Here is a 20,973-nt window from a genome sequence, read left to right on the forward strand (position 1 = left end):
TATTATTGTACATGGAGATTGTAGAATAAGTTGGAGCTTCCGCGCTAATAATATACTATTGTCTTTATTAATTAAGTGGAACTGGACTTAACCGTCCACATTGCATTAAGGTCTCTTGTATGCTGATCCGAGCTGAAGGCGTGGTCTCAGCCGTATGGATGGACACGATTACTGTACAGTCAACGTTTTCCATTATTCGTGTAGTTGGTTATTAGTGAAACTTTACGACTATACTCAGTTTATTCGTATCACGTGCCCGACTATACAAATAAGTACGAATAATCAATTTCTTTATTCTTAGTAATTCGTAAAATTTTATTCGTATCATATCGTAATCATACTTGAACTATACAAATGCGAATAGCGAATATTTGCGTATCGTGACCGTCCCCTAGTGGTTCTGGCGGTTACCACAGGGGTAACTGGCTCGTGGCAGTCAATATTCATAGCAATATTATTTTTTGAGCTTTCGATGTCGGCTCTTCCTATCATACCGAAGCAGAACTCCGTAATAGTTGGATTGTTTACCCAACTGACGGGAGAAAGTTAGCTGAGTTTAGACAGTCGTGAAAACAGATTAGTTAGGAACGTTATCGCAATATTATTCGAACTTAGTAGGAAAGAAACTGTTTATTCAGATAATTGGGGTTTGCCACTGTCTGATCAGGAAATGCCGCGAAACTACTATATACTAGATCATGACTTCAACGCATCTAGGTCAGAATCCATGCTAGAATGCGATGATGCTTATATACATTCATTTTAGACGCATGCAAATAAGTCTCTACCTTTGTATCACTGCAGCTTGGTTCCGATATTCTTGATGGAAAATTGCTAACGGATTACAATTTTACTATGAATTGAGATAAATCGTAACAGCGTGTCCAAGAAGTAGAGTAGCCATATTGTTCAATCTGCGGAGATTGAGCTCTTGTGGTTACAATTGTATGTGCACACAGCACACACTTAATAGGTGTTGGCAGAAGGCTGTTGAGTGTAGGTTGTTACACACCAACCTACGAAAAAAGGAGGGTGATTGACTCATGTTAGTGCTTAAATTGCCAATCAACTCAATGACGTCATTCAACAGTGGTGTGCCTCTAGTTGTGCAAAGTGCGTTTTGATATGTTGGCTATCTTCATCCAGAACGAGAAGTCCATGGTGAATCTGCAATGCTTTTTAACTACGTTAGTTCGGTGGGTTCAACGTTATCTAACGTGTTTTCGGGATAATTGCACGAGTTTAATAACTGCCATGGTCTTTTAAATATGTTTTCCAGTCTTTTAAGACCATGCACAAATGTCTCAAACTCGGTTTTCTCCAAGACTGGCATGGTCGATTACCCATTCACAAATGCCAGGGATTATACTTATCATCAGCCTGGCCCCAAAAAAAAAATTAGCTTATGACTGTAATGGATCGCTATCTCGAAAATCACAGCGCTGCTTAGTCGCTTGATTTTTGACGCGTCGCTCAAATTTGACGGATTTAAGTGGAGGGATTCTGATGCGATCAAGGACGCGTAAAAGTAATGCTCTATGTACTTGATGTATATATTGTATGTTCACGGTGTATTTTTTTATCACGTTCATTAAGCATTTATTTAATTCAATGTTTTGTAATTATTGCATCTGTTAATACTAAAGCTGACGAAGCTATGCCAGCATCAGCTGCCAGAATATGATACATGATGTGTTAATTATCAAACTTGTATGAATATTCAAGTTTGCCATGCCAATACGGACCAATATCCTTCTTCACCAAAATCCAAGCTTCGTCCAAAACGTCAACGACATCTTGAGGCAATGGACCTTTCTCAATAGCGTCAAGGTCAGCATCAAGCTGGCTCAGTGACGAGACGCCAATAATGATGCCATCTCCCTTTAATGAATCTGCAGATCCCAGTTTAAGTATGGAATGGTGAACAAGCCAACGAAGAGCGACTTCGAGCAAGGTAAGATTATTCTTCTCGACAACCGGTTGGATAATATCAAGCGCACTCCAATACCCATCACGGAAATAACGACTCTGATAATTCGAACCCAATACCGAATTTAAGCTAAACCTGCCCTCAGTCACTTCTTTATCCTTGCTGTACTTGCCGGAGAAAAATCCACCAGCTAGAGGGTTGTAGACCACAAGATCAAGGCCATATAAATGAAGCGCGGGGACGAGTTCGTCCTCAATTGATCTCGTTAGCACGTTATACTTGGCCTGATACAGTGTTGGTCGAACAAGGCCCTGAAATTTTGTCGTGGTAACGATCTCGGCCACTTCGTACGCGGTGAAATTTGAAAGGCCAAAGATCTTGAACTTGCCCTCCTTATAAAACTCATTCACGGTTTGCAACGTTTCAAGAAACGGGACCGATCGGTCAGGCGCATGAAGATAAAAAATATCAACACTGTCGGTCTGCAATTCTTCCAAACTCTTGGTAAACAGCTTGCGGAGCTCGGAGGCCGAGTGCACGCCAGGAACTCTCGGATAAACCTTGGTGGCCAGCTTAAAGTTAAACGTGGTCTTGTATCCAGCCTGTGCCGTCCAAGCCTCCTGGTTGCCATTAGCGTAACCTCTGGCAGTGTCAACCTCAGAATACCCACGATCTTTAAACCGTTGGAAGATTTCCTTGGTGCCTTCTTGGGTGGTAATCTTAGCTGCCCCTTCATCGGCAGGGCCGAATGTCATAAGACCTGCCAATGTTAGCCAAGTATTTACTTAGTTGAAACAATTCAATTGAATAAAACCTACCAAGAATAACTCTCACTTTATCAGACATTGTTTCTTATTACGAATATTAAATATTAAAAAATAAAAATAAATGGAAACAAATAAAAGTGTGAAAAGGATAGGTTCGCATGCTTTAAATATCAATTGAGTTTCGGGTAAGATAGTGATGCGGGTTTTCGACTGTAAAAACATCATACGCAGCAGCGGAAATAAATAAGCGGGCCGGAATTGCAAGTGTTCGTCAGTTTGATGTGCGATTTAAACAGGCTGTTTATACATTTGCGCCGTACAATCCAATCTAAGTATACTCCATACAAACAAAAACAAAAACAAAAATTATTAAACAAATATGTACCCAAGAAAATTAAAAAAAAAAAACCATATTTCTCCATATAATGCAAATTGATACAAAAGCAAGTGTAACCCTGTTATTGTCTTTAACATGGTTCATTTGTTGTTGGTAGCTTCCGCAAGTAATTTCAATGCGTTAACGATTCCACAGTCATTTGACGTGCCTAGTGATTTATCCTCAAACTTGTGTTTCGTAATTTTCTGAACGCATGTCTTCATGTCGCTCGAGATCTGCCGGTCGAGATTCCAAATAACGGTCCCGGTTGACTGAACAACAATTACGCGAGCCACCGTCCGAGGTGCATCGTCACCAACTAACGTAACCCGGCTTCTGTTGGCGTCCTCAATCAGCGCACATTCTAATGCATACTCATTTAATTTGTCGACCCCCTGAATTGAAAAATCAGGATGAAATCCGCCAGCAATGTCAAGCACGACCGGAGCTGCAGTATTTGATCTCGAGCATATGCTTGTAAGTGATGGCACGTGAATTTCGGCATGGCGGGTGAGTAAAGGAACTTCCAATACTCCGTCCACAGTCGTATAGTTCGGACATGAGTTAGTCTGGGTTACGCTTGATTCTTCGTCGCGTAAGGGTGATAAGTCATCCCAAGACCCAAAAAAATCGCAATCTGCCACATTGTCTTCAGTAACATGCCCTAATGCGGTTTCTAAACCAGACTGCTCTGAATGGGCCGATGTCGACGTAGTCAATTGTGACACGCTTGATTGTTGTGACCACATTGAAGAGATATACGATGCCACCGAAGAATTCGGAGTCGTCAAAATACCAGTTGAGGTTAAAGCATGATTAGGCCCCCGGTTTGGAATATCTAAAGGCGAGTTCAGTGCATACCTAGCATGCGAAGGTGACAAATTACCGGCTGGTCCTGGAACCATGAATGCCGCAAGCAAATATATAACATTTCGGACCAGTTCATTTTCACCGACGACCACGGTTCTGCAAGAAACACTAGTGCCTCTAGACTCAATAAGTGGATCAACAATGCCTAATGTTTTTTGCCACTGGGTCTGCATAGTCAAGAAGCAACTGATGACACGATCAAGCCAGCCTGGCTGTTTCACCATCAATTCAGTTTTTCGTGCAACATCCGACCAACTGTCCCACTTCTGTGAACCACATTTTATTCGTGGAACGCTGAGACAAGATTTTAGCCTGGTGGCAAACCTTGAAGCCGCACCACGAACTTCATCTGATGAAAACAAACATTCCTTTGGTATTCTAACGTGTGAAAATGATGATCCAGCCTTGAATTTCAATTGAGAATTCCTCGATGAAGACGAAGATGATAATGATGATGTAGATGAAGATGATCGAGATAATGTTGATGCAAACATCTTTGATTGTGAATGAATTTCATATTGTAGCTTGCAATATACCACACTCAAAAACTCATCCATTGAGCGCATAATGGATGTCCAATTGGCAGCAGCAAACTCTGTGGCATGATGTTGATCTTTTGGAAATGACAAGAGGGCACTCACGGCAAAGAGATAGGATTTTCCGTGAACTTGCGGGAGCTTGTCACTGTTTGTTGGGTTATCAGCGTTATTGCCATGACTGACATGTACAACTGGATATGCAAATGATCTCTCCGGTACAAACGAATCAGAAGAATACTGTGTAAAATGATGATCATGCGCGCTAATTGCAAACACTTTGGTAATCAAGATTGGCACTCTGCCATCTGAGCCATGATAAGCCAACGGATGCATCTTAACGGATGACCGAGCATATGCAGATGGTAATTTATCAAACATTAAGTCAAGCAGTCTATGAAAACTAGGAGCTTCTGGCGGTGCAGATGGAAAAACAGGTGACATATAAGGTGATGATGAAACGGACCCCATACTAGTAGCACAGTTACCGCGCATAAACGCAACGTTGTCGGCAGACGCATAGCTGCCCATCGGAGTCATAAACGAATAGTTGGATGATGACGGGGAAGCGTGAGAATCAAAAAGTGGTGATCTTGAATTATCAAACAACGTGTCCTGCGCAACGTATATGCGCATGTGCCTTGTCGGATCAAAATCATCACTCGCCTGGACCGGGGCAGATTCAATAGCGTCTTGAATATGAGAAGAATATTCTTCTAACCTGTGACTGCATGACTGCGCAAGATGCAATTTAAACGGATCCGGTCTTTGTGGCAGAGTAGCGCTTGCAGCAGTTGCATTGATGGCAGCCGCATTGAATGATCGCACATCCTGCGTAATTGGGACCGGAGTAGCACGTCTGCTGAAGAGCTTCCCAAACACCATGTCGATAAATTTATAATATTTGCAAAGTTTCTGTAGTAAATTAGTTATACAAACTCTCGTCTCAGGGAAAGAATCAAGTTCGACGTACCTAGTATGTGCTATCTTGCCTCGCGCGTGCCAACCAGCTAGCTAGCTAGTTACACGAATTTACAACAGCGCACATGAGTAAAAGAATGACTGATAAGTTATTACAAACCAAAACACAAGTCCGACAGCGAAGGACAAAACAAGGTAACGTATCAAACACTCGACAAGCAGGGCGAGTCAAATCAATATCTTTGGCCAGATTGAACGTGCGGAAAGTCAGATTAGAGCTGCCCGCGCTCTTTCCGACCCGCAGATTTTGACGTTGTTATCTACGATGCATCGGTTACGTAATAATAATAATAATAATAATAATGTGGTGTTATCTGTGGCTGACCCGCCCTAATATAAATAGGGTAAGCCAGCTGTACCCAGCCGGCGAGTCACGAGGCTGTTTTGTTATCAGTAGAGGTTCTATCGCGCTTCTAGCATCTTTCCCAAAACGGCTTTAAAACGCGGGCTCTTTTTCTACATCAAAATAATAATAATTAATAAATGCACATGTTTTCTCGTTGATTACAAATTGTATGAATTAGTCGTCCTTGTAGAACTTTTTAAATATCAAATGCAACAGCAAATTGGTGTTGAATACTGCCATTCCGTCAAATAACTTGATCTGGGGTTGATTATTAAATCTAGAGTATTGCGTTAGCTGCTTGCTTGCGTAATTTTTTGTTTTCACTCACTGTTTTTCTAAAAGTTCATCTAGTGGTAGCTCAACACTACCTGCAGGCAGCGTGATTGACCCCTGTGTTGCCTCTATAAAAAATAACCCAACGTGGTCAGATGAAAACGTGAAATCAATTCTGTCATATTGTCGGTCACCAGCACCTGATAGGCCAATCAGTACTCCCTTTTCTAAAAGCCTGCTCGCTGAGTACTTGAACGACCCAAATTTGGGCACCCGTCCTGTCTTTTGTAATGATCTCATATGAAAATATTGCTTTGTGAAGGGCATGATCGCCCGCTTTTTGCCCTTCTTTGCCTGCAGCGTTGACATTGCCTGCTCGATATAGTCATTGTACGTTTTAAGCTGGCCTTCCAAATATTTCTCCTTATCCGAAAGATGAATCAACGTCTGGCGAACGCTTTCCAGTTCCTTATGCCTTCTAATACGACGGTTACGTTTCGTTCGAATGTCTGTCGCGATCGAACTCAGCAAAGTCTGAAAATGATCGCGTCTTGAAATCTTGCCCAAATTTTCTAATCCAATTATCTTCTCGAGCGTGATAGCCTTAAGTTCTCTGTAGTTCAACTGGTTCAAATTTCCAAGAGTATTTTCCGACCGATAGGTGACCTCTCCCTTGGTCTTTTTTTCCGCCTCTAATATGGACCGATATTTTTGTTCATCGTCTTCAGTTACTGCCTTGATCAAAATGTCCAGCAAATTGATTCCATTTTGAACTCGTATCACGTATATCAGGCATCTCTTGACTTCAACCATTAACGAATTAAACTCTCTTTCTGGATCTTCAACTCGAATAAAGCTGGGGTTTAAATCTAGTTTGATTTCAGTGACTCGCGAGGTATTAAGAATCTCATTTGAGTCACTTGGCAGCGGTCCTAGCTCTTTGGCAGCCTCCCGCAATGGATCCATATGATCTGGCGTCAGAAACTCCAAATACTTCACAACGAGAGCATGTAATGAATAAATATCCAATGTCTTGATATACAATGTCGGTCGCTGAGTAGACATTAAATCATCAAACTCATCCAAGTCATAATATTCTTCTGGATCTGTCACTTGTATTACTATTGAGTTGGTTAGTATTCAAAAGTTCCCTTGTCAGTATACTTTCACTTACTCTTTCTAAGCGTGTCTCGCATATTCGCAATATAGGTCTTCAAATTGACATTTAATGGTTGCAAAAACACGTTATCATCGTTAAACAACTTTCCCGAAATAATTTGACTGATTATTCGTGACACTTCATTCAAGTTCTTCTTTTGCAATTGATTTAACGGAGAGTTGCAAATTCCATATGATTCAGGTGATATGATCGCACCACTTAAATACTTCTGAAATAAGATAGTCCCAACCACGCCAAATAGTCTGTCGTCACTTTCTGATGAAAATTTTTTCTGAAGTGCCGAAAAAGTTTGCCTGGCAAGATATCTTATTCCATATGAAATAGCTTCTATCTTCTCAGACAAACTATTCATAAACATTATAGCAAATTCCCGAAGGCGCTGCAGGTTCTTAATATATCTAGCCCTGGTTTCTGGATCCTTGATTGCGACGTCAACGACTACATTGTGAGATCTACTGCTCCTTATTCCTGTCCTCAGCTCTTCATTATTTATCGAGGTATGATAGATTGTTAATGGATCGCTTTCAAGATCAAGATCTTCGTCAGAAATAATTGTCTTAACCAGTTGCCCAACCAAGTCAACTAAAAACTGTCGTTGACTAACTGTGCGAATATATGATGTCATCAGCCGGGCCCACATTTGATTAGACCTAATAAATTCTTGAGTTGACTCAGCTTCAGACAAAAAATCTCTAATAGCTTCTCCGATAAGTTTAATAAAAAAAAATTCTTCTCGACGCTTTTGCGAATATCCAAATAAGGATACGATTGCACTTTCCGAAGCCTTGAACTCTTTCTCAGTAACATGACTATTTCTTATTCCCTGTAAGATTCTAACCAGGTAAGGCGCTTGTGTCTGCAGCACATAAAATAAGCCCTGGTATAACTCCAAGCGCCGGCGTGATGATCGGTTTAGTGACTTCAGCTCAAAAGGATTACCGTCTGTAGATTTTGGATTTAGCATGCCACCGTGCTGATGCTTAATGACCTCATCTAATGTAATCTTATTTTTGACCAACAATGCAATCTTAACGTCAAGTTGATCAATAAACTGTTCCAATTGCTCGTTTTTGTGGACTTCATCCACAACAACTTTTCTCAACTTTTCCAACTCGACTTCCTCTTCAAAATCAAGATCACTGTCATTTAACAAATGAATAAAATTTTTTATTGTTGCCAACGAAGGATTTTTACCTGTTGTCAATGCTTTGTATGCATTACCTTGTTGTTTGGCCCTAATTAGACTTTGAATCTTTATAACCTGGTCAATACTTTTTTCAAATACTCTTTGCTTCTGAGTAACTTCACTGCGAATAATAAACCCGCGGGTGATATATTGAAAATTTGCTATGGCAAGTTCTTCATGATTCAATTCTTTGAGCATTTTCCTATACTTTGCTCGCAATAATGCACCACGGAGTTGAGCCTGCAGTTCGAGAGTTGTATCTCTATTTATGCTAAGGCGTCTTAACAAAAAGAAATAATTGTTTCGAACAAAACAGCCCCGTATAAGAGATTGCAACGGAATCACGGTATCAGACTCTGATTCGTCTACAGATCTCAAATCACGATAATATCTAAATCTTCCAAGTAAGCCTCTGGCCTGACACTGCACAATCGTTATTTCTAATTCCGCACTTGTAAGTTGATCCTGGATGTGATTAAATTTTTGTCGAAGGTATACTCCACGTGCTTCAGCTTGTAACTCTACGATTGACTCGATACTGTTCTGCAATTGTTCTATTTTGCTTAAAGTTGTGTCTCGAACCAAAAAACCACGCATATTTGCTTGAAATATTGGAAAACTATGCTCGTATGCTTTCAAGTCGAGCTGTTTTGCTAAAATATTGGATCGAACCAATGATCCTCTTATATGAGCTTTCAACTCATCAAAACTTGAACCTACACTATCAAGTTCATTTTGATTGTTAAATGCTTTTTGTCGTCGAAGATGGCCGCGAGTTATACTCTGAAATTCAATCATGGCTCCAATTATGTCACGATCTGTCAAGCAAAGCATTACATTATCAAAGTTGCGTCGGCAGATGCATCCCTTTGCAAAAGCTTGAAGCCTAACAATCTCATGTATACTTTTCTCAGCATTCTTATTTTTCTTTTTTGATTTTTGCTTAAACAGAAAAAGTCTCGCTAAGCTTTGAAGTTTGATAGTACTATTTAGCTCTTCATTAATTGCATTTAATTTTCTCAGATATCCTGTTAGTACGGGCTTAGCTCTAATTTTTGATTGCAATTCAAGAATAGACTGATTTTGATCTCGGAGTCGATTTAGCCTGGCATCATATCTGGACCTGCCAGAGCGGCCTCTGATAAATGATTGCACCTAAATAATTAGCAAAGTAAAAACAAATTGGTTTTCTCAGACAGTCCCACCTTGATTATACTATCTTGTTGAGATTGCTCAGATAGTTTTTCTCTAAATATCCTTCGAACTTCGGAAGCACGGATTCTGCTCTGTAATGACGTAAATTCAAATTTTGATTTGTGAAGCAATCCCATGACATGATCAAATCCCACCCTTGCACTTGCACCCCTGTATGCTGCTTGAAATTTTATGATTGAGGGCTTGGCTTCTGCTAACATGACATTGATTTCTATACTGGGTTAAAAAATGAAAATAATCAAGAACTAGTAATACTTACGTTCTTCTTCATTTAAAACAGCTTCTTGAGGAAACACGACATCAAAGTGTCGGTTTACGTTTTTAAAATTAGGCATGCTGATGCCAGCAGCATCCAAACCTTTTAGGGTATCTCTAATCTCTTCATCTGTAAATTGAAGTTTTCCAACTAAATCATCAATCGGAGGCGCCTTCCCTTCGTCATACAAAATAAAACTCAGAGCATGAATGCAGTATATGACTTTGGGAATATTTTTCTTATCATAAAGATCTGTGAACTCAAAGCGAAAGAGCTAAAAAACCAAACCAAATCAATATAACGCTCTAAATACCAACATATATATATATATATATTCTTACCTCAGGCATTCCAACAGAGTCTAAAAAACGAAAAAAAATTTGAATGTTGTTGGAATGAAGCCATTGAAGTTTTGGGGCTGTAACTATTTTTTTTACCAGTTCCGGTTGAAATACTTTTGTCAATTCTGCTAAAATAATTCCGTTCCTAAAAGCTTCTTCCAGTTTGACAACAGGAGGTATTGATTTACCAATACAAGCTTCAATCCATCTGTCAGAGCGTTAGCGTGAACCATGAATATCTGTATAAGCCGTATTTACTCTTTTGCTTCTCCAACGTGACAAAGATACTCATATGCTTGTAAAGCTTTTCGCTGTTTGTCCATCCAATTTCTGGATGTATATGATTTTGACTCGTCATCCTTTTTCTGAAGTCTGATTCTTCCGTGTAATCCTGTTGAATAGTTTTTAGCATAACAGTCTGCTTATATCTCAGCAATAATAACTATACCAGTCACATCTTCAACGTCGGTTGTAACACCAGGAATATTATCTAAACCTTCATTTGTATTGTGAGCCAAAGTTCGAAAATGATCTACGCTGCTTGATTTAAGCTCAGACAAGTCTTTGATATCTTTAAACGGCTTCTTATTCGCATGCCGACCGGGACTCGAATTGATATGTGACGACGTAATCGGCTTTAATGGTCCAGACATTTTTCCTTTCCGTTAGATTCCGTAGGATGTGAAATATCCGTGGAAGGTTTGGTTGCCTTAGTCTGGCTGTGTTTTCGTGTCGCGATGTAAACAACCAACTTTGGTGGTGGTTGTCGCGCCATTTTTAAGCACGTGACTTTTGCACAGACCGAAGCAAATTAGATAAGCAAAACTTTCAACAGCCAGAAAAAAATTTTTTAAACCCGTCCGGTCCTCTTATTTTTTTATTTTTTTTTTCTTTTTTTTCTTTTTTTTTTTCTCGGCAAAGTAGTGCGCTTTATCCCGTCAACTCATAATTATTTTATAAATACTTTTTTTATTTTTATTTTTATTTATAAACAGTATTCAAAATGGTTTCTGTTGACGAGTCTCATTTGTACGAGGATTGTGCGTCTGCGTTAAAGGTTCTTCAGCAGGAGTACAAGGAGGCTGATGGACTTGATGTCCAAAGTCTCATCAACTCCAAGGTTAACGGTGGTTTGACATATAATGATTTTCTTATGCTTCCTGGAAAGATCGGTATGTTTGATTTTAGGCGTGAATTTTGAAAGTCTTTACGATCATCAAACTTACACATTGTGATGAAACACAGACTTCTCTGCTGCCGAGGTTGTTCTTGAAACTAAGGTTACTAAGAAGATCTCCTTGAAGACTCCTCTTCTTTCTTCTCCTATGGACACTGTTACCGAGACCGATATGGCTATTCACATGGCTGTAAGTAGATACAAGTACGTTAGTCTCATAACTGCATTACTAATCATGCGACTAGCTTCTTGGTGGCGTTGGCATTATTCATCACAACTGCACTGCTGATGAGCAAGCCGAGATGGTTCGCAAGGTTAAGAAATATGAGAACGGGTTTATTTCTGATCCCGTTGTCATCAGCCCTGAAACCACGATCGCTGAGGTTAAGCACCTGAAGGAGAATCTTGGATTTGCTGGTTTCCCTGTTACTGGTACGTTTTTTATTTTTTTAATTTTTTTTTTAATCCGGCGCAAGTTTAGAATTTTACGTGATGTTTCCAAATTTTAATTTATTAACTTTCGTTCTACCGTATTTTGACTGTAACCGGTCATGGGGAAAACTATAATCTGATTTTTTTTCTTTGTTTTACAATTAAACATAACTTGCGCTGATTTTTTTTTGAAGAGTGCTAGGCCGCAGTATTACTAACTTTAACAGACAGTGGAAAGGTTACAGGAAAGCTTGTCGGAATTATTACTTCTCGTGACATTCAATTCCTTGATGAGGACGACATTCCAGTTAAGGATGTCATGACTACCGATTTGGTCACCGCTCCTGAAGGCATTGATTTGCTTTCGGCTAATGAGATTCTCAGAAAGTCAAAGAAGGGCAAGCTTCCGGTTATTGATTCCAATGGTAACCTTACTGCCCTTTTGTCTCGTACGGATTTGATGAAGAACTTGCACTATCCACTTGCCAGTAAGCTTCCTGATTCTAAGCAGCTTCTTTGTGGTGCTGCTGTCGGAACTCGCATTGAAGATAGAGACAGACTTCGCAAGCTTGCTGCCGTCGGTCTTGATATTGTCGTTCTCGACTCGTCCCAGGGTAACTCAATTTTTCAGATTGACATGATCAAGTGGATTAAAGAGGAGCTTCCTCATATTGAAATTATTGCTGGTAATGTTGTTACCAGGGAGCAGGCAGCCAGCTTAATCGCAGCTGGCGCTGATGGTCTCAGAATTGGTATGGGATCTGGTTCTATTTGCATTACTCAGGAAGTCATGGCCGTTGGTCGTCCACAAGGTACTGCCGTTCGTGCCGTTTCTGAGTTTGCTGCCAGATTTGGCGTACCCACTGTTGCTGACGGTGGCATCCAAAACGTTGGACACATTACCAAGGCACTGGCACTTGGTGCTTCGGCTGTTATGATGGGCGGTCTTTTGGCTGGCACTACTGAGTCTCCGGGTCAGTACTTTTACAGAGACGGGCAGCGTCTTAAGGCATACAGAGGTATGGGTTCGTTGGATGCAATGGAGAAGCAATCCACCAACAACAACGCCGCCACTGCTCGTTACTTCTCTGAGGGTGATAAAGTTCTTGTCGCGCAAGGTGTTTCTGGATCAGTTGTTGATCGTGGTTCCATTACCAAATTTGTTCCTTATCTCGTAGCTGGCTTGCAACATGGCTTTCAGGATATTGGAGTCAAGAGCTTGAAAGATTTGCATGCCTCTGTTGAGTCTGGCAAGTCCAGATTTGAACTTAGAACGGCATCGGCACAGGTTGAAGGTGGTGTTAACGGATTGCACTCTTATGAGAAGCGCTTGTTCAGCTAGATTGTCAAGGAAATTAAAAAAAAGTATAGTTTAAAGGATGGTGTTTTTATATTTATTTTTTTATAGTTTGTTAGTGCATTTTTGGGTTTTAAAAAATAAGGAAAGGCTTTTTGGTATAATTAAATAAAATTGAATTTAATATCATAGTGCTTGCCATGCATGCTGTTGACGGTCCAAGTTAGATATAAAAAAACCCTTGTTATGCTTCGAATAACAATTTTCTCTACGTAACACCAGCTCTATGGCCATATTAATATATACGTATTTGCGAGAAGTTATGCAAAGTTATTCTTCTCTATAAAAGTATGCTTTGTCTATTGATTTGCTAATTATGAAATAATATGAATGAAAATGCATGAAAAAAAAATATTTGCAACCAATTCCTTTTTGCGCCTTAACCCAAAACCGAAAACCAAAAAATAAAAAAAAATGATGAATATAAACAACTGAAGAATACCAAAAAAAAAAGAATGAAGATAAAAATGAAGATAAAAAGTTTTTATATATGAACGGTAGTCGAGCGAGGTTGCCCCCAAAACTTTGCAATGAGGCCCGATGCTTTGCTTCTAAGCATTTTTTTTGGCCGTGCGACCTGAGATTCGTTGTGAAAATGTGACGGAACAAACGTGTCATGGGATTTTAATTGTCGTGATGGTGATGGTTCATGATGCTCAATCGATCGACCGTATAAGTCGTTCTCATGAAGTTCCTCTTCCGGAGTGGGCAGGCACATTAATGAAGATGCAATGCTAGATGAAGAACTCGAAGTTGATAATGAGGGAACGTGGTAATGGCCATGAGGAGTAACGTAAATTGGTGAGTGAGGAGGAGTGGTGTAGCTGGTGGAAGAAGTGGTGGGAGCAAGCGAGAACGACGACGAGGAAAGACGTTGATGGTGATGACGATGGGGCACCTTGTGATAAATGGTCTCTCTCAGTGCAGCATGATACTCACGTTCACGTGCGGCCAATTCTTGACGACGCAGGTCAGCCTTGATCGGGTTCAGAAACGGCGCAAAATGAACAAGCAGGTCTTCGATTTCGATTCGTAGGTCCCAATCCAAAAGGTAAAGCAATTGCTTCTCCATCAGGTTGACTTCAGATAAAGAAAATAATCCGACGGTGTATTTGGTCCAATGCTTATTCTTGGGTGATGAATCGTTCAAGTTCTTGGCTGCCAGGATGAGTGCGGCAAGGAACACACGATGACAGGTGCACGCCAGGCCTCGAGCAGCAGCCGGCAATCTTGATCGAAGCCGCGACAAGTAGACCAAGGTCGACATTAACGTTGGAGTCTGCACGTTTGACCTTGTGACTAAAGTGGCAATGAAAGTAGTAAGAGAAGGTAAATGAGCCGGCCCAGCTTCGGATTCGTTTTCGGAGTACGAAGTTGGTGATGCAGGCGGCGACTGCGGAAGATATGCAGCAGCAGAGGAAGCCAAGTCGGGTCCGCACCGAATCACAGTTTGAGTAGTCGACACCAAGTATGAAATCATTTGCGGCGTGATTGGCGACGACACAAAAATGTCCAGCGCAGTATGGTCGAGTTCAATCATGGCGGTTAGTAGAATGCAATTAAAGAGGGACACTGTCAATTGAGAGAAAGAACGAGGCAACAGTCTAGGGGGAGAGCAAAAGAACCTGAAGAGCGAGCACTAATCAACCGAATAGGCGCCCAAGGCGCTTTTAAGTATTCGGGCAAGCAGAATGAAAGGGGGCTCATCTCTCTCTTCTTTTTTTTTTTCTTGAATCTGTGGTGATTTAGAGGCAAGGAGGCGGGTTCGTGCTGAAGCGCGCTCGCGACTTCGCGCCTGCGCGTTGGGGGCCAAAAACGCAGCCACAGGTACCCAGCCACTTCCCCCTGAGTCAGGACAACAGGAGTCAGCCTTGTTACCCCATTGGCCCTCCTTTCTCCTTGTAGGTCAATCGTTTTTTAATATATTAATTTAAAAATTTGCTGTACTATACTAAAGCTATTTTATATAAATAAATGCAAGTCACTGCTGTTCTTTTGTCGTGTATATTTACCGACAAAGCATGCGTTCATGTTTGAAGTTCCACAAACCTGAGTTTCATTCAGTGTGGCTGGGCCAGCCAGATTTATAATTCATATCAATCACCTTTCCTCTTTTGGCGATTTTGCTGGATTTCCTTCACTGTTCCGCACCCACCCCCTGAGCTTAGTGGCTGGGCTTCAATCAAGATAAAATAAAAAACATCATACAAGCATACCATACATTACCGCAGTGGCCAGTCGTGAGCTTGTGCTGCCGTGTGCAGCACGGCTGGATTTGTATTCAGAACAGCTTCGTGGGCTTTATGCTGCGACGAAAAGGCTCTACTATGGTGTTGAGTGGGTCGGTAATGTGTAAATTGGTACGCCCCCCTGGCCATATATTACCCACGTAACAGAGACTTTCTAGCCATTCAAGCTAGGGGCTTGTGGCTGCTCGTTTTCTAACGGTTATACGTTATAAGTCAGTCCAGTCACATAGATTGATTTTACCGCAGAGTGCAAATATTATATCACTACCCCACAAGTTGATGTCGATATTAGCTAGCACATCCAGTCTGATCAACCATTCAAATTAATTTCCACGTTAGAAACTGATTTAATTTAGGTCCAGATGTGCCCTACTATAATTCTTACTTGTATATTACACGGATATTACTAATTCATGTAGCTTTGCAATCGCACTACGCGTATAGCCAGCCAGGTGCTGTAGCATTCCTGGCACTCACATTCCAACTTTACTTTTGGTCGCGGGTTCATAACACCAACCGGCGCCGCGCGGACGGACACTCAACATTCCAATTAACCACCCCCTTGCGCACCGGCGGAAAAAAAAAAGTCTTTACTATATATACATTTCACCATCACGGTACGCAGTTGCAGCGTGGTCATGGTAGACTCAATGATATATATTCAGGGTGACCAATTGGGTATAAGTTTTAAACTCATACTGCCATAATTCGTTGATTGCAAACGAAACATGAAACTGCACAAACTCTCCGCCACTAGCTATATTATTATTAATATTGAACAGTTAAATTGGAATACAATGACACACGTCAAAATACCATACCATTAATTATATAAATCGACGACTTTTCTATTGCAACTTGAGCTTCGTCTGGTCTGATCACCAGAGGCGGTGACTTGTCGCAATATTTTTGCTGAATATATATAAGGTTAAAAAAATAACCGAGCGCCCTTGCATGACATAATTTCTAAGTTGAGTAACAACAAAGTAACGCCTCGGTGCAGTTACCTATTTGTTTGTTATTTAGGTTTTCATCCCTTCTTTGCCTAATAGCAAATATACTATATACGCAAATTTATTTTTGCTAATATTTATTTGAAGAATTTGATAATTGCATATATTGTAACTAACAAATTATTTAATTACAATTTAGTTGTTTTTTTGTTAAATCTTTATTGAATCCTGCAGGAGGGTTAGCTGCTGGCAGGGCTGGTCAGAGTTACAAGTCAGAAAAACATTTTTCCTAAGCCGCGCTTTATGCGGCTTATTATTTCAAGCCTTTTTTTTTGGAAAAAGTATAAGCCTGGCGATCAAGAAACAAAGTACTAAGAATGAAAAAACCTGTATATGCTTTAAATTTGCGCGATACTGCGGAGGGAACTTATTCAAAATGAATTTATCACAAGAGTACCAGCAACGCTTGTTCAATACCTTGTCTCTTACGTAAGACTCAGTTAATGGATGTGGCAGCACATCAGTGTTGTTTCCCAGGAGCCCGAGATCATCAACGCCATGCAAACTTATTAGCCCGCTCTTCTGACTGACGCGACCTTGGTTGATGAGAATCCGCTGGAGCAGTTTCTGCATGTTTATAACGACATGAGATGAGACAGCAGTGGTAAAAAGCCAATCAAGTAAGATACGATCAGCAAGTCTTGGGACTTGACGATAAAACGAAAATGCAACACCCACGTTTATTTTCATTCGTCTTTCCGCATCTCTATTTCTTTACTTGGCGACATAATACCGCTCACAACTCTACTTGGTGATTGAGTCAGGTCGTGGAGGCCGTGGTGTAACTTAATATCGATAAGCCTACTGCTGCGTAAGCCAAAAAGATACAAGCAACGCAGTAACACCCTTGTCATGAATACTGATCTGAGTTTTCAATGTCATAACAATCCGCTTTTTTAAAAGTTTAGACTTGATTCATAAGTATCTGTTTGGGAAAAACATGGGTCGGTATTGCACGAGTATTCATGTACTTCCCAGCTTGTTCTATAGCAAGGACTAGAAAAGTGAATTGCACATGACTCAGATTGAGCTACAATTTCCTTGTGCGGAAACGTAAACGGAATTGTTATAAACTTGAATAAAATTAGATGGAGTGTTCACGACAAGGGCCATTGCTGAGTTGTTTTAGTTTTTTATTGTGTTTTACTAACATCATCATATACCCAAACATTTTTATATAATAATAAACTTAAATCAATGATTTGTATGGTAGATTCTTGTTAGTCTGTAAGGCGTTTCATTTTTTTGTATACCATTGTAGCAAACAAATGGGCTAAACTGCGCGGATAGACTACCGTGATATAAACAAAGCCATCCAATGAGGGGACTAATTTTTGCAATATCATGGCTCCTATACCGGTTTGCTTGGTTGCGGCGAGTGTCACCGTGATAAATTCGTCACTTGCAGGAGTTATGAAACTGGTAAAGCAGATGAGTGGTCACGCCACAAGGAGACAAGCATATTAAATAAATGATGTAGCTTAAAAGTATAAAGACTTTTAAAAAAAAAATTTTTTTCACTAGTAAGTCACATGCGAACTACTCAGTTACTGAAGTAGCAACTGTTTATGTAAAACTTCACACCCGCCAGGTACCGCCATTGCGTAAATGATTGGTATTTAATAATGTAGGCCTAGTTGCTCAGAGAGGCACATTCCGTCACACTCCTCAAACTAAGCCATGTAGTGTAAAAGTCAATAGTCGATCTAGATAGATGGAAAGTGTATAATAAGATGGTGCATGAAGAGGTAATAGGAATAGCACTACATGATATAAGTTTGACATAAATAGAACTATTTATAAAACACGCTTTGCTATTCGGAATTTCTTCCACCACACGCCTCTCCCATACAAAGCCATATAATGATAAAGTCGATGTCTCAAAGTGGCAGGAAAAAAAAAAGACAGCAAAGAGAGGTCGGCGGTTGGATTGCGTCAAGAAGTAATAGTAATCTGACAGTATCATTGTGACTGGACTGGCATGTTGGTTGATAACTTCTCTGGGGCCTTGGAGAGACGTCTGTGAGTGAGTGTCAATCTTGGACTGGATATCCTTTGAAAATCAAATCTTATAGACTGATATATACAATTAAGAAACACGCAAAATTGCCATTAAAGAATAAATCTAAATTTAGACACCTGCTAGATGAACTGCATGAAATAAATTTATGTAATTACTGTTCCTTCATCGAGATTAGCATTAAACCAACAGTTAATAGAGCGTGATCATTTTATCTTGTGTGTTGGTGTAAAATATTATCACAGCCTTAAAAATACGTCATCTCATCACCTACCATACATTTAAGCAATGAAAGCCGTACATCAACTTGACGTTTTTAACAAAAGAAAAAATGACATTAGTGCTTATAATCTCGTGAAAAATACAGTATGTGGTCTTGCATATACAGTATAAAATGTGGGAAGTATATATAAATTATAAAGTGTTGTTTCGCTCTATATCGGTGATTGCGCACGAACTCCGTTTAAAAAAACGCCCACAGGGCCGATCGGCATTAATTAATATATGCAGCCCATATTCCCCACACAATCGTTTCAGTCAAGGCAGTAGAGACAAGATATATTCCGGCATAAATCAATACACTAGTCCACACACTGTGTGCTCTATATTAACGAATTAAAATTATACTTGATAATTTCTTCACCTTCCCAAAAGTGGCGAAAGGGAGGAGTGGGATTTTTTTTTTTTTGCATGCCGTTGGGACGGTTATTAGTGATATCGAAACGAGCTAGTCTTGCAGGCCTTCCCCATATTAGGGACCATATTTGTTGAAACAAAAATTTTTTGACAGGATCTTTTCTACTGGTTTTAATTTAAACTTCCCGTCCTTTGGTTTGATATTTGATTTGCCGTCGTTTGGCGGCGTCCGTTCGTTAAATTTGTTGTCCAAAAAAAGGGAAAAAAGAAAAAGGAAAAAAAGAGAAATAAGATAACAATGGAGTTTGTTGATTATCATCTGGAAACAAAAGAACAGTTTTGGGATGGTACGTTCATTTTATGCAAGACGAGCTATTTGACATCAGCTAATACTAGCAATCATTAGAACTCGAGGATATGTTATCTAGCGAGCACCATTCGTCTACATTAATCGAGGCCATTCTGAAATCATTTTTAAGATTTACGTCCAGATATATGGAAGCTTACTTGAAAGAAGATGAAGATCTATTAAAGTGTTGTTATATGTTTATTGATTCTCCATTATTTCATAAAAATCGAGGTTATGTTCGCCGGAGGTTGATTACCACGTTGGTCAAAGGTACCTGCACGCAACACATGATACTTCTAATTGGCATTGTTCTTTTACTTGATGGCAGAGAAAATCCAGATACGCTGGAAATGATGGAGGAAGAATCTGCATGCCGGATCGTGATTGAGATTATCTGGCGCTTCCGAGGAGGTCAAGATGTCATGTCGTTCCGGTTGCACCGAATTTTTCAAGACCTGCTGTATGAAATGTGCAGGGTTCAGCGACTACGTTATGAAGATGTGGCAGAGATTACGGATGATTTCATTGAGTATTTGTTCCAAGAAGTCGAGCGGAATGCCGACTATGATTCCGATCCATACTGCTACTCCGTCATTCGAATCGTCTTAGTCTTAAATGAGCAGTACATGCTAATCTCGGGTCACACTCATCCAGATTTGCCACCGATCGAGAACAAAGTCGTTACATTACTTGCAGCAAAGGGCTTGACATACAAGACATTTGGATCGAACATTATTATTCTTCTTAACCGGGAACGGGAACCATGCCTGCAATTACTTATTCTTAAAATGCTTTTTCAACTATTCACAACCCAGGCCACGTTTGAATATTTTTACACTAACGATTTGCGCGTCCTTGTGGACGTGTTTATCCGTGAACTTCATGACTTGTCCGAAGACATGGAAACACTTCGACATACCTACCTGCGCGTGCTTTATCCACTGCTGTCGCATACGCAATTACGGCATTCCCATTACAAGCGTGAACATGTTCTCAATCTGCTCCGCCAGTTATCAGGAATTTCTCGATCAGCACATTATCTGCCGATCTCACCTACGACTGCACGGCTGGTAAATCGATGCATGAACGTGTCATGGTTGGAAGCACCCCACGAGGAGACCAAGGAAGAGAGAGCTGCAGCTGCGTTAGGCATGACGTTGGCAGTGCCGCACCGGGAAGGAGGCTTGGTTAACGTTGGATCCACGTTGTCATTGACTGATGTTCAAGTTGGCCTGCCACCAACACCAAATCAACGCAAGTCATCTGCAACGGTTCGAACCAGGCAGCTTAGTGATGAAAACGTTGGTTTGATTACAGGCGAAGCTTGAAATATAAGGACATTCGATATTTGGTTATTATGATTATTTTTGGTAGGGGCGTCGGAATCAATTTTTTTTGTTTTTTGTTTGTTTTACTTTTTTTTTTGCATTTGTGTTTTGCATTCAAAAACTTAATGTTTCTTCATAATTTTCTGATCACTGTC

The 20,973-nt window shown here is 40.3% G+C and overlaps 6 protein-coding genes across 6 annotated transcripts; 2 read left to right on the forward strand and 4 right to left on the reverse strand.

Annotated features, from left to right (window-relative positions):
• Positions 1 to 1,683: 1,683 nt before the first annotated feature.
• V1514DRAFT_330609 (NADP-dependent oxidoreductase domain-containing protein) lies at positions 1,684 to 2,784 on the reverse strand (the record flags this gene model as incomplete). The annotated part of the gene is made up of 2 exons (XM_066927527.1): positions 2,749 to 2,784; positions 1,684 to 2,690 (listed from the first exon to the last, which is right to left on the reverse strand). Coding segments are annotated over exons 1-2 (1,019 nt in total), but the record flags the coding sequence as incomplete, so codon positions are not given.
• A 390-nt stretch (positions 2,785 to 3,174) lies between these two features.
• Positions 3,175 to 5,364, reverse strand: V1514DRAFT_352156 (uncharacterized protein; the record flags this gene model as incomplete). Its single annotated transcript, XM_066929484.1, has 1 exon — positions 3,175 to 5,364. The coding sequence occupies one exon, from the start codon at positions 5,362 to 5,364 to the stop codon at positions 3,175 to 3,177; it is 2,190 nt and encodes a 729-aa protein (XP_066783513.1).
• Positions 5,365 to 5,830: 466 nt separating this feature from the next.
• On the reverse strand, positions 5,831 to 11,038 carry V1514DRAFT_330610 (uncharacterized protein). The gene is made up of 8 exons (XM_066927528.1): positions 10,706 to 11,038; positions 10,516 to 10,648; positions 10,258 to 10,465; positions 9,920 to 10,190; positions 9,651 to 9,871; positions 7,254 to 9,600; positions 6,135 to 7,200; positions 5,831 to 6,083 (listed from the first exon to the last, which is right to left on the reverse strand). Exons 1-8 carry the CDS (start codon positions 10,908 to 10,910, stop codon positions 5,981 to 5,983), a joined length of 4,554 nt encoding a protein of 1,517 aa, XP_066783514.1. The 5' UTR covers positions 10,911 to 11,038; the 3' UTR covers positions 5,831 to 5,980.
• A 142-nt stretch (positions 11,039 to 11,180) lies between these two features.
• On the forward strand, positions 11,181 to 13,361 carry V1514DRAFT_293557 (IMP dehydrogenase/GMP reductase). Its single transcript, XM_066925372.1, has 4 exons — positions 11,181 to 11,429; positions 11,503 to 11,624; positions 11,680 to 11,866; positions 12,094 to 13,361. Exons 1-4 carry the CDS (start codon positions 11,261 to 11,263, stop codon positions 13,206 to 13,208), a joined length of 1,593 nt encoding a protein of 530 aa, XP_066783515.1. The 5' UTR covers positions 11,181 to 11,260; the 3' UTR covers positions 13,209 to 13,361.
• A 346-nt stretch (positions 13,362 to 13,707) lies between these two features.
• V1514DRAFT_342640 (uncharacterized protein) lies at positions 13,708 to 14,763 on the reverse strand (the record flags this gene model as incomplete). Its single annotated transcript, XM_066929115.1, has 1 exon — positions 13,708 to 14,763. The coding sequence occupies one exon, from the start codon at positions 14,761 to 14,763 to the stop codon at positions 13,708 to 13,710; it is 1,056 nt and encodes a 351-aa protein (XP_066783516.1).
• Positions 14,764 to 19,282: 4,519 nt separating this feature from the next.
• V1514DRAFT_56313 (uncharacterized protein) lies at positions 19,283 to 20,939 on the forward strand. The gene is made up of 2 exons (XM_066930064.1): positions 19,283 to 19,488; positions 19,548 to 20,939. The coding sequence occupies exons 1-2, from the start codon at positions 19,440 to 19,442 to the stop codon at positions 20,816 to 20,818; spliced, it is 1,320 nt and encodes a 439-aa protein (XP_066783517.1). The 5' UTR covers positions 19,283 to 19,439; the 3' UTR covers positions 20,819 to 20,939.
• The last annotated feature ends 34 nt before the right edge of the window (positions 20,940 to 20,973 follow it).

The sequence above is a fragment of the Lipomyces japonicus genome (genome assembly GCF_038497905.1).
Source record: "Lipomyces japonicus strain CBS 7319 unplaced genomic scaffold V1514scaffold_18, whole genome shotgun sequence".
Classification (NCBI taxonomy): Eukaryota; Fungi; Ascomycota; class Lipomycetes; order Lipomycetales; family Lipomycetaceae; genus Lipomyces; species Lipomyces japonicus.